At 35.3% G+C, this 25,758-nt stretch overlaps 1 protein-coding gene across 11 annotated transcripts in view; it reads right to left on the reverse strand.

The window, feature by feature from the left end:
* Window positions 1-1,036: 1,036 nt before the first annotated feature.
* The window catches only part of LOC139694990 (uncharacterized), a 229,338-nt gene continuing 204,616 nt past the window's right edge, over window positions 1,037-25,758 (reverse strand). For 10 of the 11 annotated variants that reach the window (XM_071593552.1, XM_071593550.1, XM_071593557.1 and 7 more), the window contains 2 exons: window positions 6,215-6,348; window positions 1,037-2,604 (listed from right to left, as the gene is read on the reverse strand). In XM_071593552.1, the coding sequence (XP_071449653.1) occupies window positions 2,379-2,604; window positions 6,215-6,348 (360 nt within the window). In that variant the 3' untranslated portion in view covers window positions 1,037-2,378. Of the gene's footprint in view, window positions 2,605-6,214; window positions 6,349-19,712; window positions 20,872-25,758 lie in introns of those variants that run through there. The other variant, XM_071593556.1, reaches the window with a different exon arrangement.

Genomic DNA, 25,758 nt, shown 5'->3' on the forward strand with positions numbered 1-25,758 from the left:
AAATAATAATCTTACACTTCGTGTGCCGCGAAACGCACCGTTCCAATCCTATATGATATTGTCTGCTTGTTTTCCCTATTATCCTTTCCTCCTTGTGCCCTCATCCGCATCTGCTTTGGAAGGTGAATTAACTCCCAAATGCCATCTCCTCACCAAAGAATCGGGGAACTTGGTGCCATAACCCCCCGTTTCCCCCTCCCCTGATTTCAGTGCAGTTTTCGTTTCCTCGATAGCTCGTGGAGTAAGGTTGTATGTGCCTGCTTTTACTGAGTGTCTGTTTTCACCGTCGACCGAGGCCTAGGCCGCGGGAATATGGAAAGCGGCACCGCCGAACCCCAACGAAGATCGAGTTTCCGATCGTGTTGTTTTCGTGCGGCGGTTGACCGCCTGGTTTCTCTTCAAGCGTGAGGTTTGGCCCTCGTCTTTCTTTCTCCGGGAAGGCCTTTGCTTTCATTTTTTTACTAGTTTAAAACTTATCTCTTGGTGTGTATCTTAGGCTCAATTTGTTTTGCTACCGCCTGGTGCTTTTAGCGAGGAAGAAGTGCACGAGTGTTTTTTCTCAATGTTCTTTTGGTGTGATTTCCTTCTTCACGCAAGCATCCTGAATTTGATTTCCTAGAATCGCTGGGTCTCAAACCCAAAGAGATATTGGCGATCCAATTTGTATATATTCGCCATTTGTTATTCTTGAAGTTGGCAACCGAAGCTACCATGAATAGGGTTTTAGATAATACTCGGCGGAAACTACCGTTTCCGTCCATAAGTGATTAGAGAAAGACAATTAATATTGACGAGACTTTTTATATATTGGAATTTTCATACCTATGTATGAGTAAATTGAAAGCCTCATTTCTCCAGAAACACCTACTACAGCTGACGATAGATAGTTCTTCTGAGGGCATCCGTAAGGGGGACCCCCCCCCCCCCGACTTTTTTCTTAATCTTCCTGGTTTTATGAAGTTGTGGAGTCCACTCACATGAGGGCATAGGTTAATCAGAAAGAAGAAGATATTTTCAGTGCCAGAATTCTCTGACACTCCAATTTTAATTCAACAGTTCTACAAATGATAATTACATTCAACATTTGGTACATTACAGAATGTCGCTCACATATGTCACTTTTGCATGACATCTTGACCGTGAAGTTCCCAAGACTTCAATCAGCATTTTTTCAGAAATAGGTATGCATGCACACTCTCCATCATAAATGAATGAATAAACAATTAAAATTATGCAGGCCTAAAATAATCTTTCAACTTTCATAAGCCTTTTGTTGAGTTTTTAGCCTTTATTCCAGACACATTGACTTTTTTCAGGAAACGACTTAAAATGTTTCAACAATGTTAAATATACTTTTGAAATAAATGTGGGAAAAGTATATCTACAGGTATATATAAACATGCACAGATAATTATATCCGTGCAATTATTTATTTATTACACACACATATGGCAATGCTGTGACCGAAGGGGATCAATCACAGGTGTCATCAAATATTTTGAACTACTATGCTCTTTTTTTGTATCCAGTCATGAGTGACTCATTTTAAATATTTCAAACCATGATATTTTCTACATATGAAGTCAGTTGATGTATAAAACACAAAAGGTTGAGCATGGTATATTCTCCGTCAAAGGCAACAATAAAAAAAAATGAAATCTGTGCTGTCTGGGGATATAAAATTTAGGGTATTGGAATTCAAGTGAATAAAATGAATTTTTGCAAAGTAGGAACGGTGAAATTTACTTGAACATTGCATGTATATGTGCACACATGTACATACATATCTACGTTTGTGTATGCAAGTGTGTATGATGGCTACAATGGACTGTCTTTCACGCAACCTTCAACAAGTGGTGTATCGGCTTGCTTGTCAATAAATTTAAAATGACATTTTCTTCCCGCATCACCAGAAAGCTTCAAGTCAAGCCCATCAATTTATCACTTGCCACAGGAATCTCCTTTTAGAACAACTCTTAGCTGACTCCACTGAAATCATAAACCAAGATTCCAATAATCTACCATCCGAAACAATTGACTTGGCCTCTCTGCACAAACATCACTTTTCTTAAAACAAAGATTGTTTAAAAAATATAATAAAAGTAAGATAAATATTGGCAGCAATCATATGATACAAGCTTCTTCAAAGGAAGAAAAAAAGGAGAAATGGGTGAAGGAGTAGAATGGGAGACGTAGGATGGGTGGCAGGATTCAACCGGGGTCTCAAGGAAGGGCCCCAAGAGGGTTTCATTTGGCCTTCCCCAGCCTGGACCCCTTCTTCAATCTGCAGCATGTCCTCTGGGATGAGTGGTGCACGGAAACATGTGGCAACTGCCCCCTTGCACTCCACAAACAAGACGGGACCACATACAAGATACTCACTGCAGGTCATCCGTGCAGAAGGCATCTTCACCGAAGAACTCATCCCTGGGGGGCATAGTCTTCCCCTCCTTACCCTTTGACACTACCCTTGGGGATGAGGACCACTTGGCCTTATGCTGGCCAGAACCAAAACCTTCGTCATAATTCCCTTTAGCAATGAACATTTGCTTGAAGTGCGTCATGCAGTAGAGGTTACCATTGTTCATCGTGTATGTCTCCATCCTGAAGTGGAAACAAAAGGTTGTATAATCTTATGGGAATGTAAAATGACGAAAATAAAAATACTCATGTGGAGCTTTTGCATTGTGGTCTATGTTATACCACTCCTTTGGTGAGATTGGCTAATGGCTTCACATTCTTTGGTCTACAGGGACATAACATCAAAATGCATCTAGTTCATTTTATGGATAAGGAAAAATGATAAGCCTTAGATTCAAGACTTCCAAGATATTTGGGATGAGGAAGAATAATGGAAAGCAAAAGATAGAGAATGAAAATCTAAGAAGTGTATGTACAAGGGGAAGGGGGAGGAGATTGCTGTGGAGGAATTCAAAAGTGGAATAATGGATGAAAGGGAAAGACTGACCTGAGAGTAGCACATAAGGGAGGGGGGGTAAGAGTGAGATACTGATGAGGATGAGAGAGAGAGACCTTAAGAGAGGGGGAAATTTTGGAGTGGAGTGTTGAAAAGAGAATAAATATTGAATATATGGTAAGCCATAAGTCGGAGGGTAGAAATATTATAGAGTCTAAAAATGGTTTATTGTAATGCAAGCAGATCAGTTTTTGGCACAGTGTTCTATGGGGCTGAGATAAGTGCCTATTTCCCGATTCTAATGCCAATTAGTCAATAGAAGAGCCCACAATATCATGCTCCTTTGGAGCCATTCAACACTTATGTTTGACAAATAGACTACACATAATATTTTATCCTTATTACATTTTCATTGATTTTTCAATAAAATAAATTACATAAGATTTATTTGATCATTAACTATTACAAGTATTACAACAGTTTCAGGCTTTGTGGAATTTTGAAACTTGGTGGAATTCCTTCATGATGAGGGTAGAAAAAGAAACTTTGCACTTCTACATAAAGATTTAAAACTTCACACGATCATGGTTTTGATTCTGCGCATCATCATCAGGTGAAGATGATGGCCAGAATTGAAACCATGGTTGTGTGAAGTATTAAATCTTTATGTAGAAGTGCTAAGTTTCTTTTTCTACCCTCAATATTACAAATATTGGTTCAGTACTAGGTTTATTTGTTCCAGGTCAAATCCCAGCGATAGGATTTGAGCCTAGTAAGGTATGATTATCCACTAAATTCCCTAAATTCCTCCAACTCCATGCAACTGCACCAGATGCAAAAACTGCTCCACCCTTGTCACAAATTCCCTTCGGCAACAGCACCTTATTGAATATCTCCCATCCCTTCATCCTTCTTCCTGAGGCTCAAGCAATCTCCTGTAATCTCAGCATAGGTATTGCTGGTGTGTGCGCATGTTGGTATCTGCACAGCTTTTTATATTGTTTATTGCACTATGTCCCTCAAAACAAGAATAGCAACCAAGCATTCTGCAGCCCATTCTCACCATCCAGCCCCCTCCCAGTTCCCTGCATGCTGCTACCCACAAAAAGTTCTTTTAAAATTGCTATCATGTTACAATAAATTACTACCTACTATTCACAGCCACACAACTCCAATCAAGGAACAGGAAATGGTATTTAATTAAGTCCCCTCAAACTTCCCGATTAAATCTTTCTCATTGACTTACACCTTTCCCTCCTGATCTGAAACCAATTGCTCTTCCTATGCTCACATCCCTTTATATATCATTTCCTCCCTTCTAATTTCCCCTCTTCCCTTACTCTGCCATTTCTACCAATAACTCCTTTTACACTGACAATGGTGACCGGATAACATTTTTATAAAGTGTTTCTTTTTTTGGGTCAATTGCATTTTGTGCCACATTTTATGCACAGACAATCTGAGTTACATAAGCCTTGACTTTTATAAATCCACTCCTACTAAATTCACAATCCACAAATGAGGCCACTGTCCAAGAAATTGCTATTGCACTTCGGCCATTTCCAGGCACCAGTACAATGATAATCTAATTTGCATAATTTCATTTGATATCAGTTACAGTGTGTAAACACAATAAAAATGTCATGAGGACAAGGAGAAAAACAAACATGAATGGTTTCTAGCAACAACTGAGTCTGAACTCCATGGATATCACAGAATTTTGGGTAAATGGCATAGATGAAGTCCTATAAAGGTGCCAAGCTCACTCATGTCCTTAAATTTGAAGAGGAAGTAGAGGGTGAAGAAGCTTTGATTGTATGAATCCCAGGCACCTTATTCCCCTGATATCACTGCCAGCATAGATGATACACATCTTACCCTCCCTTCTACATCCCTGCCCTTCTCCCAAGTCTCTAATGGGGATGAGTCGACCCTACCTCTACTTCCTCAGCTAGTGAGTCACACAGCATGTAAGATCAATTGAGAGAGTGCTTTGTTTACTTGCTCATCAATTACGGGCATAAGGCAATTGCTAGCATTCTATGACACCCTTTCAAAAATACCTACAATGTGTAAACATAATAACATGTTTACTTCATATCAACACATTTTAAAGAATGTGAAAAACTAAAAAATCAAAGACACTGGAGAAAGCGGGAGTTCCACTGCAGGAAAAAGGCACGATGCGCCAGAATGTTGTATAAGGAATAGGAAGAAGGACATGGTTGCACTTCTCAAGGATAAAAGAGGCCTCAGGGGAATATCTACAAGTTATCTCATTTTTAAGCAAAGACGAGTAGATGAGTACCTATGGTAAGTATTAACAAAAATTTCACTATACATCATCCATGGAAGGCCGAAAGGTCATCACAACTTTCCACTTCTTCAGTGGCCAACACAGAGGGTTGGTTGTCATTGGTGCCATTGACAATTCAGTGAGAATAAATGTGAATGCATGAAAGGAGGCTCATGTTACTGTATGATTAAACTGGGGCCCAGTTCATAAGACTCACTGGGATTGCAGAATTATAATAACAATTAGGTATTTCCTCTGATGTTGTATAAACCATGCTGACAGAAAAAATAGTTTGGTTTATTTGAATGCTGTAATACTGAATAGCGTCTAATTAAGTGCAATCATCAGGTATGTCTGTTTGTTTACATTCATAAGGGAAGGATAAAAGGTATAAAAGTTTTTGAATTTTACAGTGTGGGCACTGGAACAACTTTATTTGCCAGCTATTTACCACATTTCACTTACTCTAACATTATTATGGTACTATTTTTAAACTTACCTATGAAGTAAGGGTTGGAACACACTAATTACATAACTTGAGGATTGCCTCGAGCACACACAATAAATGTCTTATTGATTGAGGGAAATGAGAGTGGAAAATAACGGAAAGTTGAAATTATAAAATAAGACTAATTTTCAGGAGAAGGCTTATCTTCTAGACCATTTGTGAGAGACAGACCACATACACTGCATGAGTCATGCGGGTGTCGAGGGGAGGGGTTGGGAAATGGGAGAGATAGGGAAGGTAAACGGAGGAATTAGGATCTGGGGTTTCCCAGGGAAGTTCAGTGGAGTGAATGGGAAAGGGGAAGTGACATCAATAGTTGAGAAGAGCAATGATTGTGAAAATGAAATTCTGGAGTTTGATGAATCAGGATAAAGTAATGGGAGATTCATTTCAATTATGTGCTATTTCATGGTAAATATTGAGACCAGGCTTTTAAAGCGATTCAGCAACTTCATTTATACACTATACACATCACAACCACAGGCTCAGTTACCTTAGGAAGCACTTGCACTGGAGACATCGGAAGCACGCCTTGTGCAGCACCTTCCCGCTTGCCTCCACCTTCTCCAGTGGGTAAACACGGTTGCCACAACTTGAACATAGCTCTGCACAACTTGCCTGGATCTCCTGGAAGGTCAGTGAAAGCTGTCAGATATGGCCCAACTGAAAAATCTCCCCAAGTGCTAGGAAAATTTGATAATAAGGATGTGCAACATTCATTTTGTGATCTTGGGAGTTGTGGATATAAAATAAGTATAGAGGAGAATCAATGTGCCAACAAGGTGATCATTTATGAGTATGTCGCATGATATTATCCTTTTCATAGCTATATCAACTCAGTCATCAGTATTGTCAAGTGGATGACATTATGGGTGTCAAACCATCAATATGTAAATTGGGAATATCATTCATAATGACGATATGTAAATATACTATGAGATTGATGCCATAGTTTTCATCACATTTACAGAAGTTCGCTGTATCACTCTCTTTTATCTTGGTATGTTCATGTACAGTATACACTCAAAATAGTCTATTCATAGTTTTTACTTACCATAATCCTCATATCATCACATTGACTGTTTTGACAATATCAACCACACCAAAGATAAATAAAATCCCTTGAGATTTTGATATCTTTAAATCATCTTTGTCAAATCAGTTGATATGGAGATCAAAATGGTGTTGATATATACCTCATGAGGAAAGTAAATTAGGTCCAATATTTGAAGTGTTTTAATGATATAATTAGTATTATATCAAATTACATATTGGTCAATTATGTATTGTCCCTGGTGAGCATTCAGTGAGCCAACATACAAGTCATGGAATAAAGTTTTCTTTTGATGGAAAAGAGTAATACATCTTTTGATTCTACAACATGAATTCATCAAATCAAATGTGAAAATCAATTATCATTTTTTAATATTAACAGTTGATGTCATAGAGCTGTCTAGGAGATGATGCTATATATAATGACATATCGGTAATTATTGGCTGCATTCCACCAGATCCCATTATGTGATATCACTCATTTTTTATACTGGTAATTGATAATATTTGACCAAAATTATGGAATATGAACATATCAGATCAATGAAATGGTCATCTACCAGAGAAACATATCATTGCCATCAGAACAATAGAAAGGCAATATTCTATTGTTCATAGAAGGTGGTCCTTTAACCCTTAAGTTTGAAAAATAACTACTCTTGTACATTTGACCCTCTCTCATTCCAAGGGCCCAGAGGCACTTCAAAGAACTTTGGGAGATGCCACGGCAGTATATTTCTTGGAGTCATCCCTTAATGCACAATAAAATGCAAAAATTTCAAAGAATAAAAATCATTCCCTAGTCAAGGTGAATGATTTTCACAGTTTGAAATTGTTGCATTCCCAGAGTCCCTTCTCATCTTCACAACCCAATCTGAACCATTCTGGGTCAACTCTCTCCTGTCCCACTTTCATTCATCTCTCACTCATTACAGCAGCATTCCACAATCATCGTGAGATTGAGCTCTTCGCCTCTTTTAAACTGTTCACCTCTTTCATCGAGTAAACACTATGAGGCTGAACATCAATGGATTTCCATGCCATTTCGTGTCCAATCGATCAGATTACCACAAGGAAAATGTGAGTTTTATGAGACTTTTGAAAATTTTTTAAATTAATTTCTAGACTCTCAAGGTCCACCTAGGAGTCATTGAGCTGGGTTTTGATGGGATTGGCTGGTTGCTGTGAAGGCTGCCCCTTGGGAAAGAAAAGGTAGTGAGGGGGATATTGACTATCAGCCCCCGTTCCCAGCTATGCCTTGACCCACAGAAGAGAGGGATGTGGTCCATCTTCCTCACTGAAGGGCAATAAAACCAAGATGTCTCGGTTGAAGAGATAATGGTGAATGGAAAATATTATCAGACTGTGCACATAGCTCAATATCTTCAATATTACCTATCTAAACTGAATCATCCAGGTTATCATATCATTCACTATAACTGTATCATCCACATAATCACAATGATGATAATTATTGGCCATTAATATGCTTCATTAACATCTTCCATATCAATCCATCAAATGTGAAGAAATTATTGCAATGTTTTCAGTATATATGCAGACAATCCTGCCAATGTTTGATATAAATAGAGATGGATTTTTTTCCAGGGCAATCAATAGTGAAATTGTAATGCTGAAATCATGTCATGAAAATAAAGTATACCTTCAAGTGATTTTCATATTGTCAGCAAAATTTCAGTCAGTTGTTCGTTCACTTAGAGAAGTTCTGTCCATTCATGACAGGTACCTAGTAATAAAAACCTGAGTTGACATTGTTGATACAATTCTATCAGCGCATAAGAAAACCTTCAATATGATAATTTGCTATATTGATTCAATTTCATGCATGCGCTCTTGCATCAAATCAAATGCAATATGGCAACATCTTTTTCCTTAACCTTCTGCTCCATTTACATTTGCCGAGGAGAATTGATTTGAATAACATAAAGTACTCTTAATAAATTGGGTTCTAAAAGTTCATAACTAATTTCATTATTGTAAAAACCTCATTGCAGTGCATAAGCATATACCGTGGAACCTTGTTAAATGAGTTACTTGCATAATGACATGCCTAAAACATGTATTTTAGGAACTAATAAACATCTATCAATAAATCCATGATTGACTGGTATAAAAACAAAAAATATTTTTAAAAAAATGACTCGCTCAATGGGCAAAGTTTTGCATAATGAGTGATGAAGAAAGGGCAATTCCTGGAATTATTGCATGCCTGCTGCTTCAGCATGTGTTTAGCACTTGTTCCGTTACCTCCTTAGACTTGCTAGTGATCACACATTTTTTCCAACTTGTGTTCAGACATTGTGATTTTTTCATGCAAAGCGTAAAAATACTTTGTGTATGTTCCCAAAGAGAAAGCTGTAAGAAGATAGCCATAAGAGAATAAAAATAACTGGACATATACAGTAAAATAATTGAAAAGAGAGAATGAGATGTGAACACAGCTGTCCTAGCACACACAAACATGTAACCAGTCGACATCAACGATTTGCACTACCCTCAAGAACAAGATTACGGAGATAGATGCTTCATTGAGATTGACAAGAATATCTATGCAATGGTTACATATTGTAACTGATGCTAGAAATTTGCTTTACAGATGGATAAACAAAATCCAATTGCAATGCAACACTTTAAACGAGGATATCATTTTTGTAAGAGGGCAAATGTGACTTTCGCAGATCTCACTAAGAAGATGCCAGGATTATCAATGGCCGAAGAAGTATTTAAGGGGAGCCATGCGTGGTTTGAGAAGTTTAAGAGAAGAACTGGCATTGTGAGGCATGGTGCATTAGTAGAGAACTTCATCGGCAAATTCAAGAAGCTCATAGAGTCTGAGCTTACCTGCCAGAAGAGATTTTTATTTGTGACCAGATGGGTCTCTTCTGGAAAAAGATGCCTAAGCAAACTAATATTAACAGCAGAGGAGAATACATTGCCCAGCCAGAAGGCAGTGAAAGTCCATCTCATGCTGCCATTTTGTGCCAATGCAAGCAGAGATTTGAAAACTATACCACTACTTGCTTACCATTCAGAAACTCCACGAGCCTTCAATAGAGTGAAGAGTTCAGGAGAGCAGGCTAAATACGATTGGTTTTCTGCAAATCAAATTCACTTTTCAGGTTGGTTCATTCCGTAATAGAAGAAAAGATAAAGATGATTCGCAATCCTTAAGAATGTACACATAACTTTCTTTGAGTGAACCTAGCATGAAATTTATTTTTTTCAGCAAGGAACATATTACCCTATTTTATATTGATTTATAAGGGAAAAATTGTTTCACATAATGAGTGTTTTTCACTATGAGCAAGATTCTGGAGCAATTTTATGCTTGTTTAGCAAGGTTTTGCTGTATTAATCCGCTCAATAAATCAAGTAGTTTCTACCTATTAGAGTATATTTTGAGTTAGTGCTGTCTGGGAGTATGGAAAAAATGTCATATTTTAAGAAATGCTTTTGAAATAGTTTCAAAATGATTACTCAAACAATCATAACAGCATGTGCATAATAGCACCTTTAATAATTTCAAATTTTGTCAAGCAAAAGAATCAATCACAGAATTAGAACCAAGTGAAAAGTTTTCCACTCTTTGGATTCCACAAATATTTTACTTGCCATATTATTGAATAATTCTGCTCCTTATATGATAGCTTAATGATTTTTTTCATTTAAATGATGGAAACCATATCATGAAATGTACTAGGAACAATGACTTTCTCAATCTGGAAATATTACTAATGCAAGTATTACATATAAAACCATGTGTCTTTTGTTTGTTCTATAAAACCAAAATATTAAAAACAATGGGTCCTCATCATGATGCATGCTAGCAGTACATTTTCCTTATTGCCGTACAATCATTCATTCGATTCCTTCAACACCTGGTCCAATCCCAAGTAAATAATTACTGTTAACACATTTTGGTTGTCTGTTATGTACATTTGATGAGAGACCAAAATAAAAATTTGTTTGTGTATCATGCATACAACCCGGGGGCCAAACCAACAAAAGAAAAAGTTAAAAGAATTTTCTAATAAAAAAATCAAAGTCATACAATATTGCACTTTAGTAAAGAGATGCAAAAATTGTGGAGGATGGCAGTTGAAAGGAGATGATCACAAAACCACGCACATGTCCCATTTTATTTTATAGTGAAATCACCTCAACATTCATTTATAAAGATATTTATTTATTAATGAAACTTAGTTTTATCATAATTGCATGAATACAAGTACTTTCTCTCATTAGACGCATGACAAAGTCTGGAGAATGCTGGAAACATGATGTTTAAAGGTGAATTTCAAATGAAAAATACCTTTACACTCATACCTTATTATGAGAACTTCTTATTGTTTTCCATACGTTTCTTCATTACTTCTGTCTGCCTTCATGCTGTCTAAAAAACCCTTTCCTTCCAGTACCCTGCTCACAGATTAGCCTTCACCATCTCACTCCACCTTTCAATAATTTCTCCACCCACTCTGTTATATTTCTCTGTATTTTTCAGAGTTTCCCAAGTAATATCCTCTCTTCGTTCATTCTATTTAAAACTTCAGCATTTTATTCCTCTCGGTCCCAATTATTATCTACATTCTTGGCAACATCCTAATCTCAAAAGGCTCTTAGCTATACTCTTGACTCAAAAATCAGGTTTCATGTTCATGAAGCATTACATTTAATATTCAAATCTTTACCAATGTTTTCTACACAACTTTACATAATTGCACCCGCTATCCATTTTTCTCTTCTTGCAAATGCTTGTTTTAACAATAAAATTCTTCTCCTAGCGTCCCAACTATTATGCCCATTTTCCTCAAAAATACTGCCAAAATACATGAACTGCTGCACCTGCTCTATTTTATTCCATCCTCCTATAGTGTTTAAAGTAGATTTTCTCCTCCTTGAGAATCTCATTATCATTGTTTTCTGTGGGTTAATCTTAATCTCATTTGTTTCAATATTCCCTGTAAAGCACTCAATAATAATTGCAATAACCCCTTATCTGTCATGCTCACTATTCCTTGATCATCTGCAAACCTAATTGAATTAATCACCTCACTGCCTATTTTTATTTCCAACTCCAGCCATTCACATGCTGCCCTTAGCATTTCCTCTGCTTGTATGCTGAAAATTACCAGCAATAACGTATTACCCTGCCTCTCTCCCCCATCAACCACTGCCTGTCCCTAAACTGTTCCCCTTACTATTTCATCCATGCTCAAGTTTCAATTGAGTCACCTACCCCTTCAGTCAACACTCATATTCTGAAATATTTCCATTAACTTTGCTTGCTATACATAGCATGAAGAATATATTCAACAGATTCAGGCAAGATGTATTAGAAGTTCATCATTATGAGAAATACAAATTTGCACTTTAGTATCCCATAATAAGTGCAATACATTCAGTTTAGCTTCACATTATGCATGGATTTTTTTCCTAAAGTGAAATATTTTCCCAGTCGCCCGTACCCCTTCAATGGGATACCACCATGGGTTGTTTAAACCGACATTAGCCTTTATCCACCCTTATTCCCTCCTCTACCCTCATTTTAATGCATCCCTCTAACTCCTCAACTCCACTAAATTATGCATATATTTTGAGCCCAAGCTCCCTCCTTTGCACTGCATGATTATTATGCTTCAACAGTGTGGTGCAATGCATTCTTCCACCAAAACATACAATACATGGTGCTTTATTCCAAGAGGAATAATAATTTTGAATTGGTCAGTCCTCACTTTCAATACACATTGACTGTTTTAGGACCTTTCACAAGACTTAAACTCTGAATGTTACAGAGAAAAACTGCCTGTTTTGTGAAGATTCATTGTGAATGAACAGATGTTAGCCTTTATACGATAGCCAAGCATGAAGATGATAATGGATGGATTGTTAAACTTTTAGATAAGTACAAACCATTAGCGTTGGGTTTTGACACAGATGGGATACTTTTTGGATATTGGTAGGCAAAACCACAGTTAAAAAAAAACAAGGGAAATAGACAGCCAAATCCAATGATGTTTAAGGAATCATTTTTCTCCAGCACAATGGAAGACCGCAAAACAGAAAGCATAGTGTACTATTTTAACCTACAGAATGACAATCACCAATCACCAACTAGTCTCTTAACCTAGCATCCTCTGCCATATACCATTGAGATAAGAGTAAGATGAATGTGTCATCTGCTTTTCTTTTATATCCTTCAGCCAATTAAGGTTTAGGCAATTTAGCCTCATGCCTAATAAGGAATTTTCAATTATGCACATGAATGTGCATTCATTTAAAAAGTTTGAAATGATGTCCAGGCTCTAAGAATTTTCTTGATTTGGAGAGGAATTGCAGTAAATGAAGAAGCATTTACAGAGAGGGATTGGCGGCACATATTCTAAGACAGATTTCAAGGGTAGACAGGCAAAGAGTTCTAAATGGATATATAACTCCCAAAAAAACATTAGTTTTGCAAATGACACATTAGTGTCTAGTATCTAGAAGGTCTCTAGGTAAAAATGTATTACATTTATGGATAAAAAAAGCTGCATGGATTTCATACAAACCTTAGGAAAGGCATACTACCTCACATGAAGACTTCAACCTTTGAGGAGCTATTTTAAGTAAGTTGCCTTTCATTAGCAATGGTAAACAACAATGAATCATTGTCAATCAAAAATTAACTAAAGGCATTCTATGGAGAACTGACTCCAACAGTGGTTGTAAGCACTGTTCAACATATTGATAAGTTGAAAAAAAATTCATCAACATAAAACGCACATGACATATAAGAGTAAATAAAGAGTAAATAAAGAGTAAATGGTTTCAACCATTCAGAGCTTCTAATCTATAATATTTTGAACTGGACTTCTCTAGAGTAAAATCATAATATATGTGTATCTCTTCACCATGTTATTGAATGCACCTATTTATATGTTTTTCATTTGAAAACATCTATAGTGGCTAGTGCTGCTCTTTGATGGATAAAGATTATGTATTATTATTACCATATAAACTCTATATGGAACAACTTCTCTTGAAAGTATATACATTAAAAATAATAACAAGACTGAGCATTTATCAATTTAAGGCCATAGTTTGATATTATCATGTAAATATAAAAGGTTGTGTGGTAAATTCTCAAGGCATCAAAAATTAACTTTACAGAAGCAGGGAATGTATGTGAATATGCCAATTACATTTCTTACTTAAAATAAAAGATTTTTTTGCACTACTCTCTCCCAAGGGCCTTGAAGACAGAGACAAACACATTAAGGGCAGCCTTCTTTGCCAACTTATAAGATGGAATTTTCAATTTGAAAATCAAGATTTCCTGCTCACACTTCCCCATGCTATTCCCCTTTTTTCTTTGCACCCAAATAAACGTAAAAAAGGGAAGGTTTTGGCTGCATATCTCCATTTCATGTGAACCTCATGATTTCACAATTGATGGAGCACAATTAATCAATTGTATTCCGTAACATTACAGTCAAAGTATAAAAGGTATTAATCAGTTTTGGTGACATGAGACCACTACTGACATTGGGAACTTTCTGACAGGCAAAAGTGAAAACGAGGAAATTTTTTAAATATAACAATAATAATCAATTTTATTTAAGAATTTTGGAAATATTATAAAAATTGTACATAATATAAAGTTATGTGTGTTCATAAAACAGCTAAGCTATGAATAGAATTGAGTAAAACATTCTCATTAGCAGATTGTTCATTTTGAGTAAAATAATTTGCGATATAGTGGAAAACCCTGTACTAATATGATAATCACTTTAATAAGATAGTTAATTTTACATTTATTCAATCCAAAACTCATTTAAGTGTTGTAGATAATTCAGTAACACTCCTAAGTCCTTGTTTGATGACTGAAACTCACAAAATGAATTTCACAAGGTGATGTGTCACCATATTTGTCTGAATATAGCCTACTCATCTTTCATCATAATTAGTAACTTCTGAGTGGAAGGCATTGGAATCTACTTTGGGTTCAGCATGGAAGATTTTGACTAAAGCTAATCAAGACCAATTGCTAAATGGCAGCTGTAAAAATATTGAACAAATCTTTAATTTACATTTCAATTAGTAAATTAAATTTATTGATGAATGAAATTTCATGCTGTATTTTTCAAGCATAAGTCAAAAATACTTTTTATACATTTGACCTTAATGGGGAAAGTCACTATTTACTGGAAAATGTTACTCTTTTTAAGAAGAAAAAGAATGCAATGATGAATTATAAAAAATGAAAATTGAATAATTTTCTATCATATGCATAGATGCCTATAGTTTCTGGATTAGTGTCATCAGAAGTTAAAAATCAAATGCTACAATCGCATTTCTACAAAACATAAACAAATATGAAGTTTTATTTACAACTAACCGTGGATACATTGGTAGTAATCCAATCTGATAGGGCACCATATGTAAAATCATTAGTACTCATATGGATTAAATAGAAACGGGTTGCAAAAATTTCTGTGGAAGAGTTTTTTACTAACTGATTCTAAAGAACTAACCCGGGCAACAAACAAATCATTTAGAAAAAGCAAACAACTATTACTTTGCATCCCTGAACTGCATCCTTAAGTCCCTCACTGGCTGCCTAAGATTTATCCGGAATTAACATCTAGAACATCATTCGATGATGAATAATGCAAATCAGAAGTGTTATGTACTTAAAACGTTCAGCTTCCTCAAATTTCTCAGTTCTATGCTGTTAACACAGTATTTTTTCTAATTCATGCTATCTAATGAAGATTGCATAACTTCAATTTCTGAAGAAAATTAATTTACATTCTATTTTCTCTGGGCCACATGACTGGAAGCAGGCATTCCTAGATGAAAGTGTTGGGCCTACATTACAGATCCCCACAATTCATTTCCTCAATTAACTATGCTATCAATATCATAGAACTTACTTTTTAGGATGAGTAATTATGTTTTCATTCATTTCATTATTTAGGATGAGTAATATATTCTATGAGTATCTGTTTAGTCTTAAATCAGTTGGCGGTCATTACATTTTCATTACTCTTCCATTGCTGAGCAGAACATATATGGCACATAATTAAGTAATTAAATTCAAGGAAATCTGAATCAGGAAAATGGAAGCTCTTATTTTTAATTCCAAAGCAAATCCCTGGATTCTCTTAAGAATTTCAGTAAAGACATTTTTTAATAATGTCAAAATCCTGTTTTAATGGAATACTAGTTTTTCATAAATACCATTTTTAAAGAAAAACATAATCCAGCTCTTTGCTAAACTAACTTCAAAATGTTTCACTGATGATCACAAGATACTTGACTGACAGGCCCATTGCGCAGTGCTTGGGCATTTATATGCTTTAGTTATTTACCTATGATTGCTGTTATCTTATGAGCAATAAAATTTTTCTGATTTGATTTATAAAGAGCAGTGATGTTTGTGACTCCCAAATAAATCATCTTTCCCAAAAATTGATTGCACTTTTTGGCCTAGGTTAATTGGCATTAGATTCATTCTTGAGACATTCCTGTTAATGAATAAAGACAATAAGACATCAATCCTTGACTTCAAAACCTGCAGAAAAATCAGCTGGAAGACACATTTTCTAGCATTGAACATTGGCAGGTCAAAATGCCAAACAGACCTTGTATAATCAGAAATCAAAGATAAAATACTATCATTACCACTCAATGTTCTAATGCACTCGTTATTTTTGGAGATAATCTTGTGGGATCGAAATAGACTAACTGAAAATTGAATTACATATTTTTTCAATGTAAATTGTGTTCCTAGGTCTGTTTTGTTGGCAAATGCAAGAGATATTTTTTGCAGAAAATTCATTTATGGAGAATAAATCGAATTCAAAGAAACTTCCAGAAAATCAAATTTGACTGGAATTTATCCAAATGAATGACCTCCCTACAGAGCAGCAATGTTCATGTTTCATGACAATCATTTTTTCCACAAATAATAATTTATGCAATCAAGTTCCCTAACTCTATGCATGTACAACTGTCTGTTTAATCGATTTCAGTCTAAATCAAAATTACCTACACTTCTAATATCAAGTCACTGTGCAGATAATGCAGGCAATCCTCACCCAAAAGCAGAGCATGAAATGCAAGACCAGGTCAGTGAGCTCCTTCAATGCTTTGTTTCACATAATCTACAATGAACCATAAAATCAAATTTCGATTTAGTGATTAAACAAAGAAGAGGTCATAAAATTTCACTCTTCATTAGTCCATTGGTTGGGTTACATGGGAAATGGGAGAACTATATAGCAAGAGTTGGCTACATTTGGACAAATATAGTAATGAGTAACAGAAGTGGTCATAAGGATTTATAGTTAGTAGGTACAATTTGTACCACAATGAAATAATTCTTGTAAACAAATACTTCCTGAGTTTGTAATAGCAAGATGTTAGTTGGGCAAAGCATTGACTTTAAGTATGGTAATATTTATAATGCAAATTGGGTTTCCCTGAATAATTTACAAATACCAAACAACTAGCACCATAAATCACAACACATTCCATTGAAGCTTCCAGTTATTGACACCAGGATGAGTTACACACAAGGGGGTTTTCCTAATACAGAATGTCCAGAAACAAGAACACACATTGATTACGCTCTGTTATTCTTGATTAATGTAACACAATAACTATTTGGATGATGCTAAAATACACTAATAACAAAGTTGACCACAAGAAAGCTGAGGCTAATATGCACATCTTCATGAATCAATGATTTTCATCACAAGTATCTAATAAATTCCAATGAAGCACTTTATAATGAAAAGATCAAAATACATCACAAGCCTGTAATGGAAAATGTACTAAAATGAGCTAATACTACATTAAATTGATGACTTGACTGTTATGTATAATGGGAAAACTTCTGAGTTACATGAAAATTTGATTATCTGTGAATGAAGTAATAAATTCATCTATAAATACATCTTTTGGACATCACACTCTCAATATTGACTGCATGGTACATCACCGGCAACTTTAAAAGCTACTCCCCAGATTAGTAAAAGCATAATTGAAACCTTAGAAGCATGGAAAAAATACAGGCACACCTCGCTACACGACACGGCTCTGTTTCCTGACAGTGCAGGTCATCGAGTGATAGCCATTTAATGGGTGATTCTTTCACATTTGTTTCTGTGGTAAGACATTGGGTGCATCCTTTGAAAATTGCTACACTCGGATGTGGATTTTGATGCACAACTTCCCTGACTCCTTGTAGCAGTTAAATAATAATTGCTGAATAATCTAGTATGATATTAATGCATTTTCATCCATTTTATTTTAAACTAACGATACTTTAGCTCTATTTTTCCCCGGCAGATTTTTACACTATGGTTGATGAGGCAACAGAGTTATGCATCTCAGATATAGATAGTATGGTGAGAGGCACAAAGGTTATAAGCAGATGAGACTATGGTGTGAACTCTGAATGAAGTTTAGAGTGTCATTATTTATGCAGTTTCACTTTGCTGTCTCATTTTCATGACAAAACTAAGGGTAAACCTGCAAACTTACCAGCCTGTTTGCAAAGATGAGATTGTGTTGCTACATCATGCACAGTTCTGTCATAGAATTCTTTGAGGGGAAAGCTAACATCTCCCATCATCTTCCATCTCTCCCACTCTACTCCTTCCACTGACAGATCTCCCATATTGAATGACCAGGGATGTAATGAAGTGAATATCATCATAATAATGTCTCCAGCACACAATACCAGAGCTTCACGGTAACCGGAAAACATTGTCCAAGGAGCAATTGTGCTTCATGCATGAAAAATTGCAACCATTTCTTGACACATCTACATCATGTGCCCTTAAATATATACATACCAATGTGATATAAATTGAAATTTTATTATGGCTTGATTTTCCCAAAAAAACAATTAGTTATACAAAATTATTACATGTTGCCTACAATGCCATCATTTCTAATTCTGAGGTATTAGCTTGTTTACTATTTATTGTAGCACCAAAACAATGTATGCCTAAAACAAATACTGAAGGTGATTATCAGTCATCATTTAAATGAATTGCCTTAGGCAGGCTGCCGTTAAGCGAGGTATGCCTCTCAAATGATTAATATCAAAAGTAGAAAAGTTTGAGGAAGTTCAAATAAGAGATTATTCGTGGTCCAGCAAATAGAGCCTTATCCCAGTCACCCCCATCAAAACATTCCAGAATGCTTTTAAACAGCACTCAAAATAAATCCAAAGACTATTATATTTATTGTTCTCCTAATGGTTAACTGCCATAAATAATATTCAAATCACGACTTTTTACTCATAAGTTGTACTTTAAATGTTAGACCAGTGATATTTGAAGACAACTACAAAATTGTCTTGGACTCAGAAGTATTTTTAATAATTAGTTTTCGAGAATGTTACAATTTTTAATTTAATATCATTAATAAGTGGCTGTCTTTATGACTACTCTTTAATACCTCCTGTATTTTTAAATACAAAATCTCACATTAAAACTTATATAAACAGTACAAAAAGTCCATCCATCAGATCTTGAGGGCATTCTATTTTATCTGATATAAAGCAATTCCTCTAGGTACAAAATTGATACTAAAATGCATCAGTTTATAAAATTACTTTTTGAATAGTTGATACCATGGATGACAAAAAGATCTTCATGTGGTCATGTTCATCATCAAAATGCACCAAAATATACAATTTCTAATGTCATGTAAACCAACTTTACAAGCACCTTAGGTTAATCTAAGAGTCTCCGTCTTCATTAATTTGATATTCCAACCGGGGCATTTTTGTGATGTGATCACAAAAATGCAAACAACTGCTTAAATGGACATTTGCAAAAATTTTCAATTAAATGCAAATGCTCCAAGAATCAAAATGGTGGTCACCTATAAATTGACAATTGAATGTATCAAAAAGAGATTCATTTCAATTTATTTAATTAGGAAGACAGTTAAAAGGCCTTCAATGCAAATATAAAAAGGCTTTTTTCTGAAATTATTATTTGTTCCAGGGAAATTTCATCACCATAAAAATAACAGTAGTTGGAAAATATTTTCCTGAAACAAAGACACTACACCAAAGAGCTTTAGGTAATCAGTATTGCACAAGTTTCATTAAACTGATCAGATACTCCAACAAATACAATTAATCTATTATGAAGGCATAAAATACAAGCTGGGTATTTTTTAACCCAGATGCAATTTACAAAGAGCAACGTGAAACACAAGACAAAACATCAAAGAATTTTTAAGTATCAAGGACTAAGAGAACAATTTCGTACAGAGAAATCATATGGGTTGAACAGATAATAAAATTTTAAATTAAACCCTTAGTGAGCTATTGTAAAAAATCAACATTCAACAAGTTCAACAAAAACTACATATTAAATATTTTGATGCTGAAATAGAAATCCACTACTTTTTAAGTTCAAAATGAACAAAATCTAATTTTTTATACAGAGGATAGGTTTCTCCGCTTTAAGCCTTAACTGTACATGAGAATGACAATTCTTTGCACATAAAATACAGAAAAAATACAAGAAGAAACAGCAGCAAGCAACTTAATCAAGCAGACCCAAGCGAAAATCTTATGCCCTCACACAATGTGCCAACACTTTAATGACCAGAAAGTGGGTCCAAAAATTGAGCAGTTTGTAGAAACATAATCCACCACAGTGTAGGTGATAACTTTACTCTTAAAACTACTCACTGAGATGAAATAAATAAACAGAATTCCACAGACCTTGCTTCTGCATAGTTTTCTTAAAGAAAGTTAACCATCATTTCTCAGTATTTTTCTTTTTTTAAATGATGCTCATACCATATATATCATACAAATTTAATATTAAATACTATATTTATGCACATAATAACATTCCACAAAATCAAAAACAATATTATCAATATATTTCGGATCACATTTTCTATCCACTCCCTCTTGTCATTTCCAATCACAATATGTTCAAAGTATGGCAAGTGCCTTCGACTCAGCTTTAGTTAGCTCACTTCTCCTCAACATCTTCAACTCCCAGCTTTAGCTACCAGTCTCCACTGGGTCGAGGTTGTCCGAAATCACTGTTTCGGTTGGTATATGGGATTGAAAGAGAGAACAAAACATGAAATTCCCTCAGTTAGAACACTTTTCCCCTTCACCTTATAAAAAGCAGACTCAAACATTAAAATAGGGATGAGGCATGCATGTCTACTCAACTCTGACACAACTATAGATGCAAGCACACAATAACACCAATTAAAATGGCATGCATAATGACTGCAGTAAAAGGTTCACCATAAATCCAAATCTGCAAATAAATCCATGTGCCCGCCAGCCCTAAATTTATTTTCAGAAACTGGGATATGGAAATTCACAAAAGTGTCATTCAGCTAACTTGAAAAATAAGTTTATACTTGGTGATTAATATTCCAACATTAATCTCTCTCTCTATCTCACTCTCATGAGTAAAGAATTCATAGAATCAGTTAGGTTTTCAGATGATCAAACTTTAGTTTGCCAGTCAGCCAATGGGTTGCCAACTCTGCTGAGTGCATTGAAAAAATCAGTTCGATAGGAACAGGATGAGAATAAAGGTTATGCAGTTTTCTAGGAATAGGCAAGCTAAGCTAAATGTTAAAATGGGAGGGCAAAAACTAGAGTAGGTGGATCAGTTTACATATCTTGGAAGTATTTTGGACCAAAATGTCCTGCAGGTGTCCATCCTCAATAAATACTCCAGTGAATGATCGCAAGGCCTGTGAGTTACCTTTCCCCTTTCTAGGACCTTATTTTCCCTCATCCACACTGCATCACAATTGTAGGCCAATGAGAACACCCCAATTCAACTGCACAAAAAAAATTATTAAAAAACTAATAACTTGATCAATTGTGATGGCTAGGCAAAGAAACTGCATTACAAATTTGAAGGATTTAACTGTAGCAGTGTAAAGTCCCTCCTTGAAACCCTTTTAATTGAATGTTGAAAAAATTTTCACTTTTTTAATGTCTCAGATGACAGCCTTGGTTTGGACTATTAAGCTTAAACATTTTGCTCAATTCAAGCCATACAGTTTGGTGGACTGAATTATCAAAATCTCCAGAGGCAATCAGGAGCATTCAACAAATGCTCGAGAAAAAACAACATATGAACTGCTTTTAAGAGTTTCAAGGTAAAACTGCTTCAGCCAGCACCTCACTTCTAAACTCACAATGAAGTGCCCAAATTAAATGTAAAATCTGCCGACACTTCATTATGGCTTACTTCTTTGAGACTCCAATTTCACCAGTATAAGAAAATATGCTTTGAAGACCAAATGAAAATCTCACATGTTGTATAGGATTAAGTGGAATGGGTAAAAGGCTAGAAGGCAAAGGGATGAGTGTAATAAAGTATATAAAAAAGGAAATATGAAAACAACATTGGCGGGAGTATTTTGAAAATTTATATGCTGTAGTAAAGTATGAAAATGAAACAAATAAATTAATGCTAATGAATGCAAGGAAAAGTGATTAGGGAAAGTGAATCTGTGAAAGTAGAGAGAATTTTGAAGAATAAAGGAGCTGCTAGCTTTATATAGTAATGTGAGGCCTTCACATTACAACACCTGTGGCTGACCTGTTATTCATCAGTATGAATTATTTATCCAGAAGATATTAAAAATTACAAATCATTAGGAGAACGCAGTGATTGCTCCCTTATATTAAGATATGGGGAGTAAGATAGACTGTAGAAATTATAGAGCAATTTGCCTTTTAAGGTTAGTTTTCAATGAAACGATCATTGAAGGATATGGAAAGTCACAATTGATAAAATCAGGGGAGTGGAATGCAGTTCAATGCCTGAGAGGAGATGCATCTTTCGCCTGCTTGTATTTCAGTAGGTATTTCAGAAAACCATGGATGGGCAAATAACATTTATTGTACATTTGATGAATTGAAGAAGGCTTGTGATAGTCAAAGAAAGGTTTGGGAGTGGTTTGCTTTTAGTACACCTCACCTCCAACTAGACTGCTGTTAAAGTTTCAGCTATATCCATCATGTTGTTTTGTTTTCTCTGTCAATTGAAGCAACACACTTTTGCTTATTTAGAAAAATGGAAAAAATTGGTTTTGTACGGTGATTAAACATTAAAAAGCTTAGCACCAAAAGAGATCAAACCTGAGTCAGATGAAGCTCATGGCACATCTGCTACTGTGTCAGCGACTGTTTACAATTGGTTTATGAGTTTAAATTAGGCCATATAAGTACAAACAATGAACATCTTGTGCCTTCCTACAAAATTATTGACAAAATCCACAATATGGATTTCAGTGATCCATGAATCCATTGAAAAGTTTATGAAATAGTTGAGTCCATTGGTACAACACAAGGTGTGATTTTTTCAATATTGTATGCAAAATCGGGTGTGAATGAAATCTCTGTAAGATAGGTGCAATGTTTGCTCTATGTGGGGAATAAATGCAATCCTGATGAGTTTCTGCATAAAAAAATACTGTGAAAAAAACATGGATACACTGCTACATCCAGACACAAATAAACAGTCGAAATAGTGGGTTTCTAAAGGCGATACAGTTTCGTAAAAGGCAAAGATGGCTGACAAGGTGATGGTCATTGTTTTTTGGGATGCATGCACAATCATCAACAGCAATTACTTGCAAAAAGGACAAATGATAAATGGAGAGCATTATGCTTCGCTAGAGCACTGGTTGAGTAAAGAAATCAAGAAAAATGTTCCTACTTGGCAAAGAAAAAATTCCCTTCCATCAAGACATGGGTGCACACTTGCACAGTTTCAAAGTCGAATTAATAAAAAATACACCAGATTTGGCCACTAGGGACTTTTAATTTTCAAACTTGAAAAAATGACTCGTCGGAAAATGTTTCATGCACTTTAAAGAGGCCATGGCCAAGACAGATCCCCATTTTGAGGAACTTCCTACCTTTTGGATGGCTTGAAAAAGTTGGAGAAACACTGGGAAAAGTGTATTGAGGTAAAAGGAGATTGTCAAAATATTTTTCAAAATCCACCCAAATAATTTATTTTTCTATTTTTTCCATTGGACTTATTGAATGACCCACAATTAAATATAATAAAAAGCCATGAAGAAAATAACTACATGGTTACAATTGCAACCAGCTTTGTTTCAAGGAATAAGATTTACTAGAATGGTTGACTAGTTCACACTATACTTAGTTTTTACTAGTATTATAGTCAAAGAAAGAGCCCATGTTTTGAATAAGGTACCCAAAAGGACTGAATTAGCAAATCACATAAAGAAAACAAGGCCTTGTAAAAGGTCGTCCAAAAGAACAAAAAGTAGCCATGGCAAAAATGTAAAGTTAATGGTGGTAGGCTATGCTCAAGAAACACATAATTATGAGACAGGGAGGAAATAGAACGTGACTGAGGTACAACAATTAAATCAATTAAAAGTGGAAGTTGAAGGTGCTAACATAACATGGAAATCATTTAGTGCAATTATGTGAGGTCAATTCAATGATTTGGGAGAGGAAATTGTAAACTTCACTCATATTCAAAGAGCAGATGGGAAAACAATCAAGCTGGGAATCAAAAAAGTGAAAGTGAAAGAATTAGCACAATCACTAAATATTCCACATCAAGAATTTAAGATTTTGCATTCAGAACAAAGTATAATCATACTCTTTGAGGCATAACTTCACTTTACCAACAACAGCCCAAACTTCCATAAAAAAACTAATCATTTTCTAGAGGCACATCATTGGACTAGAGTAGATTCGCAATTACCCAATGAGCCAAATGTGTGATGGAGATTAGATGCACATTTACCCACGTGGACCATCAAAGATGATTGTGGCTGTGTAAGCAGATGATTGCCAATTTTATGTTAATTCAAACACAAAGCAGTGCCTGAGGAAATATAACTGAATGTGATTCAGGATATATGCCAGCTGATTTAATGAAGGATTGGTACAATGCTGTATTGAATAGATGGCCCGGGGCTCTTTAAGGGCAAAGAACAAAGTCAAAGTTCAACACTCTCAAAGTCGATCTTACACAAGAAGTCAAAAGTGTCCTAGAGAAAATGAATATGGCCTTGTAGCTAAACCAAAGCTTTTGATGTCACAAATTCAAGAGCTGGATGTTAAAGTGATGACTTTTGAAGACAACATCAATGCAGACTATAGGCCAAACATACACTCTAATAAGGAAAAAATTGAGAAGTTCACTATTCTGTAAATGGATGGTTTCAGCATGGGAAAAAATGATACCAATGCCCATAAGGAGGATTCAAGTAATGCTGCATATTACATGCAATCAACTGCAAAGAACATGACTGGTCAAAATTTGATTATTCACCAAAAGATGGGACAGCATGAATTGGTAATACACAGAGAAAATAGGGAGGTATCAAAACAAATTGATTTTTTAGTCACCCTCTAAATGCTATATTGGTATACTGATGCCAAAGGGTTTTTTTTGAACATGCCTTTTGGAAATGTCTTCAATTGGGCGAGTCTTTTAGGTCTTATATTGGAGGCCATCTTCCTTTCAGATGAGTATGTATTTTTGTGGCATTCTCCACAATACTACTGCGTAGTTTAACACATGAAAGGCATTCTTGTGGATAGACAATTTTGATATTTTGGAACATAAAGAGTCACAGTATAACCAAAGCTCCAATCCAAATCTGACAACCCCACATTCCCAATTCCTCTTCAACAATATTCCAGGATATTTGCTGCACCCCCAACTTCCAGCATAAATAACAATTATTTTATGGGAAAAAAACTTTTACGCATTAAGACCCAGAATATGATTACTATGGGTCTGATTTTTTTGGACAAACAGACCAGACATAGACCAGAACTAAACACTGGATTCCATTGATCAATTTCACAAAGATGCAATAGTAATATATCAATAAATACAAAAAACGTAACAATCTAACACCTTATAAATTTTACCAAAGCAATTAGAAGATGAT

Source organism: Hetaerina americana, unplaced genomic scaffold, assembly GCF_022747635.1.
Source record: "Hetaerina americana unplaced genomic scaffold, ioHetAmer1.1.p SCAF_6, whole genome shotgun sequence".
Lineage (NCBI taxonomy): Eukaryota > Metazoa > Arthropoda > Insecta > Odonata > Calopterygidae > Hetaerina > Hetaerina americana.